Below are 16,011 nucleotides of genomic sequence, written 5' to 3'. Positions count from 1 at the left end.
AGAAATCCAGAAGCCTCCACATCATGTGCCACATCCCAGTCTTCTGCTGGATCACTGCTACAGTTCTGGAGGATGTGCTGAAGACCAGAGAGAGAGGAGAGCTGCCCAAGACCCTGACTGAGATGTACATCCACTTCCTGGTGGTGCAGTCCAAACTGAAGAACATCAAGTATGATGGAGGAGCTGAGACAGATCCACACTGGAGTCCAGAGAGCAGGAAGATGATTGAGTCTCTGGGAAAACTGGCTTTTGAGCAGCTGCAGAAAGGAAACCTGATCTTCTATGAGTCAGACCTGACAGAGTGTGGCATCGATATCAGAGCAGCCTCAGTGTACTCAGGAGTGTTCACACAGATCTTTAAAGAGGAGAGAGGACTGTACCAGGACAAGGTGTTCTGCTTCATCCATCTGAGTGTTCAGGAGTTTCTGGCTGCTCTTCATGTCCACCTGACCTTCATCAACTCTGGAGTCAATCTGATGTCAGAAAAACTAACAACATCCAGGTGGTCTGAAGTATTCAGAAAAAAACCTGATCCAACACTTTTATACAGGAGTGCTGTGGACCAGGCCTTACAGAGTCCACATGGACACCTGGACTTGTTCCTCCGCTTCCTCCTCGGTCTTTCTCTCGAGACCAATCAGAGTCACCTACGAGGTCTGCTGACACACACAGGAAGTGGCTCACAGACCAATCAGAAAACAGTCGAGTACATCAAGAAGAAGATCAGTGAGGATCTGTCTGCAGAGAAAAGCATCAATCTGTTCCACTGTCTGAATGAAATGAATGATCGTTCTCTAGTGAAGGAGATCCAACAGTCCCTGAGATCAGGACGTCTCTCCACAGATAAATTATCTCCTGCTCAGTGGTCAGCTCTGGTCTTCATCTTACTGTCATCAGAAAAAGATCTGGACGTGTTTGACCTGAAGAAATACTCTGCTTCAGAGGAGGCTCTTCTGAGGCTGCTGCCTGTGATCAAAGCTTCAAACAAAGCTCTGTACGTGCTCACATAACTATCCAGGTTAAATGTAGTTCTCTTTATTCAGAAATAACAACTATGGTTTGTAATTGTTTTTACTTGTGTTTTATCTTCTGAATCCTCTTCAGGCTGAGTGTCTGTCAGCTCTCAGAGAGAAGCTGTGAAGCTCTGTCCTCAGTCCTCAGCTCCCAGTCCTGTAGTCTGAGAGAGCTGGACCTGAGCAACAACAACCTGCATGATTCAGGAGTGAAGCTGCTGTCTGCTGGACTGAAGAGTCCTCTCTGTAGATTGGACACTCTCAGGTTAGTGTGCAGCTGATACAGATTATTCCCAGCAGAGTAAATGTTGATCAGTATCAGATTATAAAGTTGACTCTGTTCAGCTGCATGGTTATGTCTGGATGTTACTGGTAAAACAGCTGAGAATGGACCTGTGTGTGTGTGTGTGTGTGTGTGTGTGTGTGTGTGTGTGTGTGTGTGTGTGTGTGTGTGTGTGTGTGTGTGTGTGTGTGTGTGTGTGTGTGTGTGTATAGTCTGTCAGGCTGTCTGATCACAGAAGAAGGTTGTGCGTCTCTGGCCTCAGCTCTAAGCTCCTCCCCCTTGAGAGAGCTGGACCTAACCTACAATCATCCAGGAGAAGGAGGAGAGAAGCTGCTGTCTGCTGGACTGGAGGATCCACACTGCAGACTGCAGACACTGAGGTACAGACAGACACACAGAAGCTGTCTCACTGTTTCTGAATGATGAACTCTGCTTCTTGACTGATGGTGATTTAAATGAAGATGGATGAAGTAGATTCTGATCTGGTTTCTTCCTCCAGGTTGGATCATGGTGGACTGCACAGACTGAAACCTGGTCTAAGGAAGTGTGAGTGTGTTTTCATTTCTCTTCATCAGAACACAGCAGCACATGGATGATGGAAGTAACACAAAGTGATGATAAAAGTGAGGGTGATGGAAACTGATGAGAGTTGAAATATTACACAATAAAAGATGTAAACTGAAATAAAAGTGATAATCCAGAGATTAGAAAATGACCATTCATCACATCCAACACAAATGCAGAGTTTACAGCATGCTGTTTTGTGACTTTGACATTCATGGTTTTGATGTTGGCTGCTGGCCGGATGCTCCTGGTCAAGCTTGTGGAGCTCATCACATTTAAAAACAACAGAAACTATATTTGATTTGATGGTCATTTCCATAAACATGTAAATATGCAGAGTCTCCACCATCAAGTTCTCTGCTCTAAAACATCCAGACTTGAATACAGTGATGAAATAGAAAGAGAAAACGTACAGACATGAGCTAGCTCTCCTCCTCGTCTTCTGGCTGTGCACACAGTAAAGGTCAAAGGTCGAGCAGTTCCCTGAATGAACCTTTGAATTTCACTTCACAATCATTTCAACACTACAGATATAGATAGACACAGAAACATTTGGACTGCTTCATATTTCACATCACATGAGTTTTCATCTTCTCCTTTCTTCTCATCACTTTCTGTGACTTCCACCCTCAAGGCTCCTTTCCTTCAATGACAACACAAACAGTTTGTGTTGACAACCATCAATGATGACTAGGATTATATTTGACTCTATTTCCATCAAAGCATTTGGATCAAATCCAGCTGAACTTCATGAAATTTGGATGTTTGTATTTGTTGACAGGACTTGTCACTTTTGAATTCAAGTCCAAAGAAACATTTCAGTCAGAACTGAGTTTCTGTTTTTGTCTTTGTGGATTCAAAGATTTTAGAATTCAGATAAAAACACACAAACAAAGTGAACACAGTGATCCAACATATCTGGCATTAGAGTCCATGAAGATCAATAATAAATATGTGTTTAGAGTTGATCACAACAGATAGAATAAAGTCTGATGAAACAGCTGATTAGTCTGATGGATCATGGTGGCTTCAAACTGCTCTTCTTCTTCTTCTTCTAAAGCTTTCTGTGGACTGACGGGTGGACACACTAAAGAAGGGCTGGCTCAGATGAAAATATGATCACATCATGTTTTAAATATTGATCCTGATGAATCTAAATCAAGATGTGTAGTGTGAATATTTGTCAGGATGTTCCTATGATTTTCCTGTGCGATCACCTGGGAGAGGCTTCATTCTGATCTGATCTCCCACCTTCAGCTCTCGGAGGTCCCTGGCGGATCTGTCATTTCGGATCTATTGATTGATTTTGTCAACCGTCGCTTCCACCACAGCTTCTTCATCACTCCAACGACTACATGTGGCTGCAGCAGGCAGCAGGCGTTGAGCTGGGCTGCTGTCTAACCCCTCTGTGGGTGTGTTGCGCCAGTGGAGTATGGCCATCCATGTATCTGTGCCATCTGCTCTTGCCTGCTTACAGAGTGATTTCACTATTTTCACAGCCACTTCAGCCTTGCCGTTCGACTTTGGATGGCGGGGTAAAGAAGTGACATGGGTGAAACCCCAATTTGATGCAAACTTCCAAAATTGTTCACATGCGAACTGTGGGCCATTGTCCGTAATCACTTTGTCAGGTTGCCCATGATGTGCAAACTGGTGGCGTATATGTCCATGCTCACTATTTGCCATGGACATGTGGGTAACTCATGCAACATCATGGATTCCTTCTGCTGATTCCTGATATACTCAATGCAAGCCGAACAGTTAGGTTCAAATATGCTCCATGTTAGACATACAGCACAGATGTAATTGTAATCCCCCAACCCGCAGTGCAAACCTGCAGTGCATAAAAAGAGCACTAAAAAAATAAAAAATATCACAAATTTAAATTAAAAAAAGTAGCAATAAAGAAGCAATACTATGAAACAAATAACTTAACTAAAGACATTTGGGACAACAAATAACGAACAACAGACAATCGACAGACAAGGGCACTTGTGAGTATTTCACCATGGAGGCAGTATGTGGATAAATTAAAGTATTAACAATATTAACAGAGTACAGATTAAGTTAAGAAGTGAGGTAGTGCCTTGTAGTGTATCAAATAGTGCAAATAGCATAAACAATAAATGGCTGTGCAGAGTTTTAGAGTGCGTGAATTAGTGGAGCACGCGGGGGGTGGAGGTGGAGGGGGGTGATGTCAGATGCTGTAGGGGCAGACTGTGGCAGGAGGCAGAGGGGGGTAGGAGGGTAGAGGGAGGAAGGAGGCAGAGGGGGGAAGGAGGCAGAGGGGGGAAGGAGGCAGAGGGGGGAAGGAGGGCAGAGGGGACACGTGGGGGGAGAGCAGGGAGGGAGTTGAGTCTCCTGACTGCCTGGTGGAATAAACTGTTCTTGAGCCTGCTGGTTCGAGCACGGAGACTCTGCAGTCTCCTCCCAGATGGCAGCAGGCTGAAGAGGCTGTAGGACGGGTGGGTGGGGTCACCTGCAATCCTGGTGGCTTTGCGGGTGAGACGTGAGTTGTAAATGTCCAGAAGGGGGGGAAGAGAGACACCAATGATCTTCTCAGCCACTCTCACGATGCGCTGCAGAGTCTTACGGCAGGACACGCTGCAGGCGCCGTACCACATGGTGATGCAGTTGGACAGGATGCTCTCAATGGTGCCTCTGTAGAATGTGTGCATGATGGAGGATGGGGCTCTCGCTCTCTTCAGTTTGCGGAGGAAGTAAAGGCGCTGGTGAGCTTTTTTGGCCAGTGATGCAGAGTTGTGGCTCCAGGACAGGTCTTCGGAGATGTTCGGAGATGTGCACACTCAGGAACTTGGTGCTGCTCACCCTCTCCACTGCAGCACCGTCAATGGTCAGAGGAGCATGCTGGGTGTGCGTTCTCCTGAAGTCCACAACAATCTCCTTTGTCTTATTATTATTGTCTTTGCACCATAAGGCCAGCCACCATAAGGTTGGCCCTGGCAGTTCTTAGGCCCACCGTGTCCCCAGCTCTGAAGGCAGTGTTCCTGGCCTTCAGGAGCCTGTGAACTTCACCTGTCAGCCATGACTTCTGATTGGCCCGAATGGTGAAGGTCTTGGTGACTGTGACATCGTCCATGCACTTTTCAATGTAGGACGTGACGGTCTCTGTGTACTCCTGGAGGTCGGTGATGTTGTTGTTGGTGGCAGAAGCAGTCCTGGAGTGCTTCTGTGGACCCCTCAGGCCACACCCGTACCTGCAACTGGTTTGGTGACTTTAACCAGTGGCCTGTATGCTGGCATTAGCATAAGAGGGGTGTGGTCTGTGGCCCCGAGGTAGGGGAGGGGGAGGGCTTTGTAGGCCCCTTTGTTTACAGTGTAAACATTGTCCAGAATATTGTTGCCTCTAGTGGGAAACTTGACCATGAAGTTGTGGAAGCACACTCTTGGGGTTTGCATGGTTGAAATCTCCAGCCAGGATGAGAATGTCACGTTCCGGGTAGGAAACAGGAGAGGAGGACCCAAGTGCGGAATAACCAACATTTATTAACAAAAGATAAATCAAAAACTTTCGAGGAAAAATCCAAAACGTTCCGAAAAGCAAAAACAAAGGAAATCCAAAAAGGCCAGAAGGAGAAACACAGGGAGCAGGGAGAGGAAACAACAGGCCACGACAACCGACATCTGACAAAGACAATGAACCGACAAGAAACTGAGGCAAACACAGAGACTAAATAGACAAGGGGTAATCAGACACAGGTGAGACTAACGAGACAGGTGAGGAACATCAGGGTAATCACAAAGGCAGGAAACACAAGGAACAAAGAACACAAGACCAGAACACTGAGGACAAGTACAAAGTCAAACCTGACAATGAAAAGACATGAACTAAAACAAGATATTACAAAATAAAACAGGAAACACTTAAAACAAGACTAGGAAACATTAAACGCCAAACTCAGAACCTGAAAACACAAGTAACAGGAAAACAAGCCTACAGACAACATAGAAGGATACAGGGAAGCACACTAAGGACTAAAGTAAACCACACTAGGAATCATACATACACAACACGAGGGAAATAATGAAAACTAAAACAAGATTAAATACAGAACAAAACCAAAAAATGACAGAGAAAGGCATCAGGGTGTGCTGTCTGCTGCTCTATTGATGTGCTTGTGGAGTTCATACAGAGCCTCACTCCTGCTGTTGGTGGAGCCAGGGGGGATGTATATTGCTACCAGCAATATGGCACTAAATTCCCTCGGCAGGTAGAATGGCCGGCATTTAATAACCATAAACTCCACAAGTGGTGAGCAGTGCTTACACACTACAACAGCATCACGGCACCAGGCATCCTTGATGTAAACACACAGTCCCCCACCACGGGTCTTCCCCCCCTCGACGAGCTCTCTGTCTGCCCGGTAGCACGTTAGCCCGGCTAGCTGAATGGCATGGTCCGGAACACTGTCATGAAGCCATGTCTCCACAAAAACAAAGACACAACACTCACTCACAGTCCTGGAAGTTGTGCGGAGTAAGGAAATATAGTCCAGTTTATTGTCCAGCGAGCGTACGTTGGCCAGAGTGATGATCGGGATAGCCGGCAGGTGAGGGCTAGCCGCTAGCCTAGCCCGGATACCGCCGCGCTTCCCCCTCTTCTGCTTCCTTGAATTCCGACAGTGGCGCTTCCACTGTGGGCTGGTTGCAGGAGTGGGGGTCGGTGATCGACCAGGCCTCCGGAGCAGACCGCAGTCCCGTCGCGCTTCCGCTACCACTGGATTAATCTCCGTATTTGTGGTTTTTCCAATGTCGAGCTGAACCTCACGGGTGAATATGCGCCTTGGGGTTAGTGGACGCGACGAAGACGGACAAATACACAAAGATCCACAACACAAAAAACATAAAATAGCAGGTTTGCAGGGAGAGAGAGGAGCTGCTGCGTGCACCCGTGCCGCCATCTTAAGGGATAATTTGATTTAGCAGCAAAGTCCTTGATTTCAGCTCTCATGCGCGACCGGAAGAGGGTATCCCTGGCTCGCCTGTAACAGGCCTCGCCACCTATTTGGCTGCAGCGTATGCGCTTGAGTAGCTCTGCCCTCAGAGCCTTGGGGATAATGATGCACTGACCTCTGTATAGCACACCATTCTGCACATTCAGTTCGTCTCTGAAGGGCCAGTACTCACGCACTGCCAGTGGGGTATCCTCCTTCAAGTCAGGCCACCCGTCCAGGACCACCTTCTTCAGCTCTTGGAGTACCTCATCCATCCCAGTGTGCTGTGCTATCTGTTGGAATCTGAAGGTAGTAACATTAAGGTGCTGCACTAGGTCCAGCTGTGCAGATTCTGGCTGGGCAGCAAACACAGCATGACGCACATGTGGGTGTCTGTTCTTTGGTGTGGCAGTGTAGCAATGGCTCAGAGTGTCGCTGACGTACATTTCTGGCCCCGGCTTTTACACCACATCGAGGTTGTAGCATTGCAGCTGCATCAGCATTCCTTGCTGACATTTTGGCGCACTCAGGAGGGGCTTCTTGAAGATGGTGATAAGTGGTTTGTGGTCGGTTTCTGCTGTGACCATCTCTCTGCCATATAGGTACTGGTGGAATCTTCGGCATGCGAAGACTATACTCAAACACTCTTTTTTTGATTTGAGCATAGTTCTGCTCCGTTTGTGTGAGGGCTCTTGAGACAAAAGCCACTGGCTGCCCCCCTTGCAGCAAGCAGCATCTCAACCCGTTCATGCTGGCATCACGCTGGATTGTGACAGGTTTTGTGACGTCGTAGTATTGTAGGACAGGTGTATTGGAGACTAGTTGCTTTATTTCCTGAACTGCTTCCTCATGTTTGGCCAACCAGTGCCATTCTGTGTCTTTGTCCAGGAGTCTGCGGAGTGGTTCGCAGACCTCAGAGAGCTTTGGCAGAAATTTCGCAAGATATGTCACAAATCCAATGAAGCGTTGGACAGCTTTCGTGTCTGAGGGAGTCGGCATCTCAACTCTTGTAATATAGCCATAAGTAAGGTCCTTTACCTGCTTTTTGTAAACATAACAATGAGCATGGTCTTGTCACCTGCTCTTTCGTTAATGTTATCAGACAAACAGTAAGGTCCTTTACCTGCTTTTGTAAAGTGTCTCGAGATAACGCCTGTTATGAATTGACGCTATACAAATAAAGATTGATTCATTGATTGAGATTGAACTTCACGGCTCGGCACCGCTCCATGAGAGCACGTAGGTTGTTGTCGTGGACTCGTTCCACGTCAGTGTTTGTTTCACCACACCCAACAACCATTGGCAATTGATTCAATGCCGGCCAGGCCGGCTAGCAGTTCATGCTGTTTGCTTTGGTAGATCTCTGGTGCTACCAAGACGCCGAATGGGAGTTTGCGTCACCTCATGCGGCCCCACGGCGCGGAGAAGGTCATCAGATGGCGGCTTTCCTTGTCAAGCCTGTACTGTAGAAAGGCGTCGTGGGCATCAACCAGTGTAAAAATGCGAGCTTTGGGTAGTTTACATATCCTCACAACACATACAACACATCCTCCAGCGTTAGCATGAGATAGAGAGACCTCAGGAGTGCACGGTTGAGGGGTCTGGGGTCGATGCACAGCCGTATCTTATCTGGCTTTGTGACAGTCACCATGTTGCTTATCCATGCCGTGGGCTCGCACACTGATGTGATGTTGCCTGCTCTGATGTGCTTGTCTAATTCATTCTTGACCTAATCTCTCAACGCTACTGGAACATTTCGAGGTGCACATTGCACTGGGGGTATATGTGGGTCCAGCTCCAAGTGTATTTCTCCTGGGACTGACTCTATTTGGTCATTGAAGACATCTATGTAGCTAGCTAACAGCTGTTCTTTTGTGAGAGGTGTGCAGTCCTCTACTTTGTTGAGCTCTTCCGGGATTGTGAATGTCATTAGGCCCAAGCGCTCGCATGTGGCCCCAGACAGCAGAGGCTAGTTTCCACTATCTGAAAGACGAGGTCATGTTCTTTTTCTCTGAGAATGCATTCTGTGTGGAATTTCCCCAATGTTGGCATAGTTTGTCCTGAGTACAGTCTCAGTTTGGTTGTGTTGGGGTGCAGTGCTGTTCCTGGTGATAACTTCTCTTTCACCTTGCTACTCATCACATTAAGTGCTTGTCTTTTCTAATTTAAACGCAGGTGCACAAACCATTTCTGCCCTTTTGAATTTAAGGTGTATTCTGTGACTACGAACGTATTGTCTACGTATTCGTCTTCTTCGCCTTGTTCAACAATGTCCATTACATTCACCTTTTTTGTCTTACTACTAGCCTGACATACTTTAGCAAAGTGTTTTGAGACACCACATGCTCGACATGTCTTACTGTAGGCTGGACACTGTTCTCCCGCTTGTGGCTGTTCCCACAGTACTTGCAAGAAAACTGTAGCTCTCTTTCTCTCTTGTCTTGCGTTTTATATCTCTCCTTTTGCTTGTCTGCTGTTTTTACACAATCCACCTGTACTTGTAGGCCTTCCATAATTTTCATCCGCTTCTGAGTCAGTTCTGCAAGACGACATATTTGAACTGCTGATGGTAGCGTCAGCTCTCGTTCGCACAGTAAGCGCCTTCGGGTGTCCTCGCTCGCAACCCCGAGCACCAGTCGATCCCGAATCATTTCATCCTTTAGCCCACGGTAGTCACACGACGCAGCTTGTTCCCTTTGCCTTGTCAGGCTAGTAGTTAGGAAACTGTCTATAGGCTCATCAGTCTCCTGTTTGCAGCAACCGAACATATATCTCTTTTCATCCTCCATCAATATCATGTTGTGCATATACACATGGCGGCACTCATTACCTATTTGCGTCTCAGCGATGCAGCCTGCACCTCCTCAGTCTTCTCGTTGAGGCCCGTGGCTAATAGAAAGTCCTCGAATTCTGCATGGAAAACTTACCAGTTCTTTGCCAGATCCCCGGACATTTTCATGCCATCCGGTGCAGGAATCATGTTGTTCGCCATCGTTTTTTCTTATTGTTTCTATTAGCCAGCCACTTCTGACACCATGTTTCAGATCATGTCTTTAATGAATGACGAACAATGACAGCAAAAGGCATCATGGACTTTGGTTCACATAAACAATACAGCACCAAACCACTAGGCGTCGCTATGCGCTAAACATTCAATGTTAATATGATAGATAGATAGATACAGTGGAGACACAGAGAAGTTTTTAGGAGACGGCCCCTAAAGATCAAAGGAGCGGTGTGTCTGGGGGCTTATATGTGGTTACAGAGAATTATACAGCTGCAGCAGGTGTTCGTGCATTCTTCTTCACATCTTGTGACGCTCTGATGAGCTCTCTTCTGAAGGCACCTTTCAGCAAGGCTGGATCTTTACTGTCTAAATCACAATCCTGTCTATGTTCCCTTCATTCTTAAATAGGCTCCGATCAATCAGCTGGTTTTGGTAACAGATGTGATATTTCATGTCAGTGTTAGTGGGAGTGGTCAACGATTCGATTTTAGATTAAAGGATGAAAAGGCATTTCATGATTACTTATGTTTTACATGTAGTCACTACACAAGTTTATTCCTGTTTTAACCACTCGTCTTTTTAACAATACATATTTATATATATATATATATATATATATATATATATATACACTCAACAAAAATATAAACGCAACACTTTTGTTTTTGCTCCCATTTGTCATGAGATGGACTCAAAGATCTAAAATTCATTCCAGATACACAATATTACCATTTCTCTCAAACATTGTTCATAAATCTGTCTAAATGTGTGATAGTGAGCACTTTTGCTTTGCTGAGACAATCCATCCCACCTCACAGGTGTGCCACATCAAGATGCTCATCAGACACCATGATTAGTGCACAGGTGTACCTTATACTGCCCACAATAAAAGGCCACTCTGAAATGTGCAGTTTTGTCTCACAGCAAAATGCCACAGATGGCGCAAGCATTGAGGGAGCGTGCAATTGGCATGCTGACAGCAGGAATGTCAACCAGATCTGTTGCTCGGGCATTGAATGTTCATTTCTCCACCATAAGCCGTCTCCAAAGGCGTTTCAGAGAATATGGCAGTACATCCAACCGGCCTCACAACCGCAGACCACGTGTAACCACACCAGCCCAGGACCTCCACATCCAGCAGGTTCACCTCCAAGATCGTCTGAGACCAGCTACTCAGACAGCTGCTGAAACAATTGGTTTGCATAACCAAAGAATTTCTGCACAAACTGTCAGAAACCGTCTCAGGGAAGCTCAACTGCATGCTCGTCGTCCTCATCGGGGTCTTAACCTGACTCCAGATCGTCGCCGTAACAGACTTGAGTGGGCAAATGCTCACATTCGATGGCGTCTGGCACGTTGGAGAGGTGTTCTCTTCACGGATGAATCTCGGTTTACATTGTTCAGGGCAGATGGCAGACAGCGTGTGTGGCGTCGTGTGGGTGAGCGCTTTGCTGATGTCAATGTTGTGGATCGAGTGGCCCATGGTGGTGGTGGGGTTATGGTATGGGCAGGCATCTGTTATGGACGAAGAACACAGGTGCATTTTATTGATGGCATTTTGAATGCACAGAGATACCGTGATGAGATCCTGAGGCCCATTGTTGTGCCATACATCCATGAACATCACCTCATGTTTCAGCAAGATAATGCACGGCCCCATGTTGCAAGGATCTGTACACAATTCTTGGAAGCTGAAAATGTCCCAGTTCTTGCATGGCCAGCATACTCACCGGACATGTCACCCATTGAGCATGTTTGGGATGTGCTTGACCGGCGTATACGACAGCGCGTACCAGTTCCCACTAATATCCAGCAACTTCGCACAGCCATTGAAGAGGAGTGGACCAACATTCCACAGGCCACAATTGACAATCTGATAAACTCTATGCGAAGAAGATGTGTTGCACTGCATGAGGCAAATGGTGGTCACACCAGATACTGACTGGTTCTGAGTCCCCAGACCCTCAATAAAGCAAAAACTGCACATTTCAGGGTGGCCTTTTATTGTGGACAGTCTAAGGTACACCTATGCACTAATCATGGTGTCTGATGAGCATCTTGATGTGGCACACCTGTGAGGTGGGATGGATTGTCTCAGCAAAGCAAAAGTGCTCACTATCACACATTTAGACAGATTTATGAACAATGTTTGAGAGAAATGGTAATATTGTGTATCTGGAATGAATTTTAGATCTTTGAGTCCATCTCATGACAAATGGGAGCAAAAACAAAAGTGTTGCGTTTATATTTTTGTTGAGTGTATATATATATATATACAGTATATATAGTACAGACCAAAAGTTTGGACACACCTTCTCATTCAAAGAGTTTTCTTTATTTTCATGACTATGAAAATTGTAGATTCACACTGAAGGCATCAAAACTATGAACCAACACATGTGGAATTATATACAATTTTCAACTATAAACTATATATAAAAATATGTCTTATATTCTAGGTTCTTCAAAGTAGCCACCTTTTGCTCTGATTACTGCTATGCACACACTCTGCATTATCTTGATGAGCTTCAAGAGGTAGTCATCTGAAATGGTTTTCACTTCACAGGTGGGCCCTGTCAGGTTTAGTAAGTGGGATTTCTTGCCTTAAAATTGGGGTTGGGACCATCAGTTGTGTTGTGCAGAAGTCAGGTGGATACACAGCTGATAGTCCTACTGAATAGACTGTTAGAATTTGTATTATGGCTAGAAAAAAGCAGCGAAGTAAAGAAAAACGAGTGGCCATCATTACTTTAAGAAATGAAGGTCAGTCAGCCCAAAAAATTGGGAAAACTTTGAAAGTGTCCCCAAGTGCAGTCGCAAACACCATCAAGCACTACAAAGAAACTGGCTCACATGAGGACCGCCCCAGGAAAGGAAGACCAAGAGTCACCTCTGCTGCAGAGGATAAGTTTATCCGAGTCATCAGCCTCAGAAATCGCAGGTTAACAGCAGCTGATTAGAGAACAGAATCTCACTTATAGCTGACAGCAGACAACCTTCAATACTTGAGCATTCAAAGTGTACGGCCCTTTCTGCACCTTCCAATGTACAGGCTTAGACAGCCAGATAAGTCCTCCAATAAGAACACAAGGCTGCTCTTTCATTGATTTGACTTGAGCTCCTTCTTTGTTTTTTCTAAAACTTCAATATTACAAAGAGAATAAGAATATGTCAGTAGAGATGATAAATATATGTCTCCATGATGGTAGAATCAGTTCTTTTCAGTGTACTGAATCAGTAGAATCAGTTCAGTAAAGTGTTCAGTTCTTCTCAGTAGCTCTGTCTGTGAATCAGAATTGAATAAGCTGAAACACGGCCCAACGTTTCCTTCTGCTCTCCATCGTACTGAGAACAGCCGCTGGTGAATCATAAAGCTATGAGCTGAGAATTTAGTGGAAACTGAAAGCTGCTAAAAACAATCCCATGTATTTTCCCCGAGCGTTCTCTTCAGTACGTTCAGGACACAAATCAGTGAGTGAGTGAGAGGAAGAGAGACTTGGAGGCAGAGCTCTGCTAACTGAAGGAGAGCTCTGCTCTTCATCTCAGTCACTCAGTGATTCAGTGAGGAGCAGCAGTATCCATAATCCATGTGAGAGGAACGTCTCTGCCTTCTCACCTTTTCTTCCCACAATGCAATGTGTCATGGCCATACCTCCATGACAGTGAGAACATTTCTATTGAAACTTTGATTGAAGTGCATGTAGGGAGTCAGTCCAGCAAGGCCCTGTCTTCTTGTCTCTGGTGTTGGGCCCAGCTCGGGCCCAGCTGTTGACTACAGTGGTTGGCCATTAGCCATCCCTGATGTTGGACATTGATTCATGCATTCACTCCTTTGATTTCATGACTGTCATGTGCTGGGCTACTTGAATGTCACATGTGTTAGTGCTTGGGCATGATGGCTCAGTACTTAGTTAGTGTTGAATGTAAAGATGTCACATAAAGCTGTTGAAAGTTTGAAACATGGTTCAAGTCTGACATGTTGTTATCAAAGTCATATCCAGAATGACAGAGTTTGAATGTCAGGTCTACAGAAACATCCAAGTCAGAAGATAGATGTTGAAATGAGAGAGAAACACGTCATATTGTTGGTATGGACAGAAACCTTTGTATAACAAGCTCCATTTAGAATGACAGAGTTTACATGTGAAGATACACACAAACATCAAAGTCACAGTTACTATGGACATACATCTTTATGGCAGAGAGATGAAGAGTTCATTCATTTAAATGATCTCTGTCCTTCTGGTTGCTCTGCTGTCGGGAAGCCCCGCCCCTGTCGCCGTGGTGGTGGCCTGGCCATTGTGCACAGGGAGGTCCAAAAATGCAAACTGATCCAGTCCCAAGATTTCTCTTCATTTGAATCACAGATGGTTAAGATGGGTTCCTCATCCCCTTTTTACTGTGTGTTGATTTACCGTCCTCCTGGCCCTGCCGCTGTCTTCTTAAAGGATTTTAGTGACTTCTTGTCCTCTATTATAAAGCTGGACTCTGTTTTAATCCTTGGGGATTTTAACCTTCATGTTGATGACAGCTCGTCTTCCCCTGCAATGGAACTTCTAACGTTGACTGAAACTTTTAATTTTGAGCAGCATGTTTCTGAGCCCACTCACCAAAAAGGCCATATTTTAGACTTAGTTTTTACGCTTGGCCTAGACATTTTAAACCTGTCTGTAAATAATGTTCATTTGAGTGATCATAGTCTTGTTCTGTTTGATCTGCACTTTTGTCCTGAGCCCAAGCCTTCAACAGTCAGGTCTCAGAGGCGTGTTATCACTGCTAATACTGCAGATAGTTTCTCTCATTTATTTGATCCTGTCTTGGTCATGAACTGTCTCGATGTGGATGATCTCACTCACTGTTTTAACAATCACTGTGTAGAAATTCTGAACCAGGTGGCTCCTGTTAAAACAAACTCCTCTACCAGGGAAAAAGCTCGCCCGTGGACTAATGAAGACATCCTAAATCTAAAGAGACTATGTCGAAAGACTGAACGCCTGTGGAAATCCACTAACCTTGAGGTGCACAGGCTCTACCTCAGGGACCTTGTATCCTCATACAATGTGATGGTTGAAAATGCCAGATCTGAGTATATCCATCAACTGGTAGCACTAAATAAGAAAAACCCCAAAGTGTTGTTTGAAACGATAAACTCACTTGTATGTCCTGCTGCCCCAGTTACCCCCGTGTTTTGTGAAGCTGACAGCAATGCCTTTTTGAGATTCTTCACAAACAAGATAAAGATGATCAAGGACAACATCCCGCCCCCTCTTCGTGTTACCCCTGCTGTTTCTGAGCCTGTCTCCAGCTTGTGGTCCTTGTTTAGGACTGTGACGGTTGCTGATGTTTTAGCAGTGGTGTCTAAGATAAAGCCCTCCTCTTGCTCATCTGACGTCCTTCCCTGTAGGCTTTTTAAAAAAGTGTTTGGGGAAATCGGCCCGTGTGTGACCAAAATGGTTAACCTGTCTTTGTCCACTGGTGTGTTTCCTACTGCATTCAAACATGCCATAGTGGAGCCATTACTAAAAAAAGCAGGCCTAGACCAAACAGATCTTAATAGCTTTAGGCCTATTTCTAAGCTCCCTTTCATGTCAAAGATCCTTGAGAAGGTGGTCTGTAATCAGTTGACCCTTTTCCTGGATCAAAGCAGCATCCATGAACCGCTTCAGTCTGGTTTCCGTAAGCAACACTCCACGGAAACGGCCTTACTGAAAGTGTCCAGCGACATTATGATGGCTGCTGACTCTGGAAAGTCCACGGTCCTGGTTCTCTTGGACCTGTCCGCAGCCTTCGACACTGTAGACCATCAGATTCTGCTGAGAAGACTGAGGGATCAAGTTGGACTGTCGGGTTCAGTTCTAAAATGGTTCTCTTCTTATCTAGCTGGACGAAGCTTCAATGTAGCAGCCAACCAAATAAGGTCAGAGTCTGCGGACCTGCTGTGTGGAGTGCCTCAAGGTTCCGTCTTGGGTCCTGTCTTGTTTTTGCTGTATTTGATCCCTCTAGGAAAGATCATACGAAGGTTCGATGATGTTTCTTTCCACCTATTTGCTGACGATATCCAGCTGTACTGCTCTTTTAAGCCGCCCGAGATCCAGAAGCTGAGCTCCCTACGTCATTGTCTGATGGAAATCAAACAATGACTCAGCGAAAATTCTCTGCATCTCAATGCAGAGAAAACAGAAACATTGA

At 45.5% G+C, this 16,011-nt stretch overlaps 1 protein-coding gene across 1 annotated transcript in view; it reads left to right on the top strand.

Moving 5' to 3' along the window:
* LOC306835072 (uncharacterized protein) overlaps nucleotides 1–16,011 on the top strand; it is a 333,943-nt gene that overhangs the window by 142,172 nt on the left and 175,760 nt on the right. Inside the window, exon 6 of the mRNA XM_079361481.1 lies at nucleotides 1,105–1,278. Within this exon, the coding sequence (XP_079217607.1) occupies nucleotides 1,105–1,278 (174 nt within the window). The remainder of the gene's footprint in view (nucleotides 1–1,104; nucleotides 1,279–16,011) is intronic.

The sequence above is a fragment of the Symphodus melops genome, assembly GCF_947650265.1.
Source record: "Symphodus melops genome assembly, chromosome: 14".
Classification (NCBI taxonomy): Eukaryota; Metazoa; Chordata; class Actinopteri; order Labriformes; family Labridae; genus Symphodus; species Symphodus melops.
Note: the sequence above shows the minus strand (reverse complement) of the source record. Positions and strands in the feature narration are given on the sequence as shown.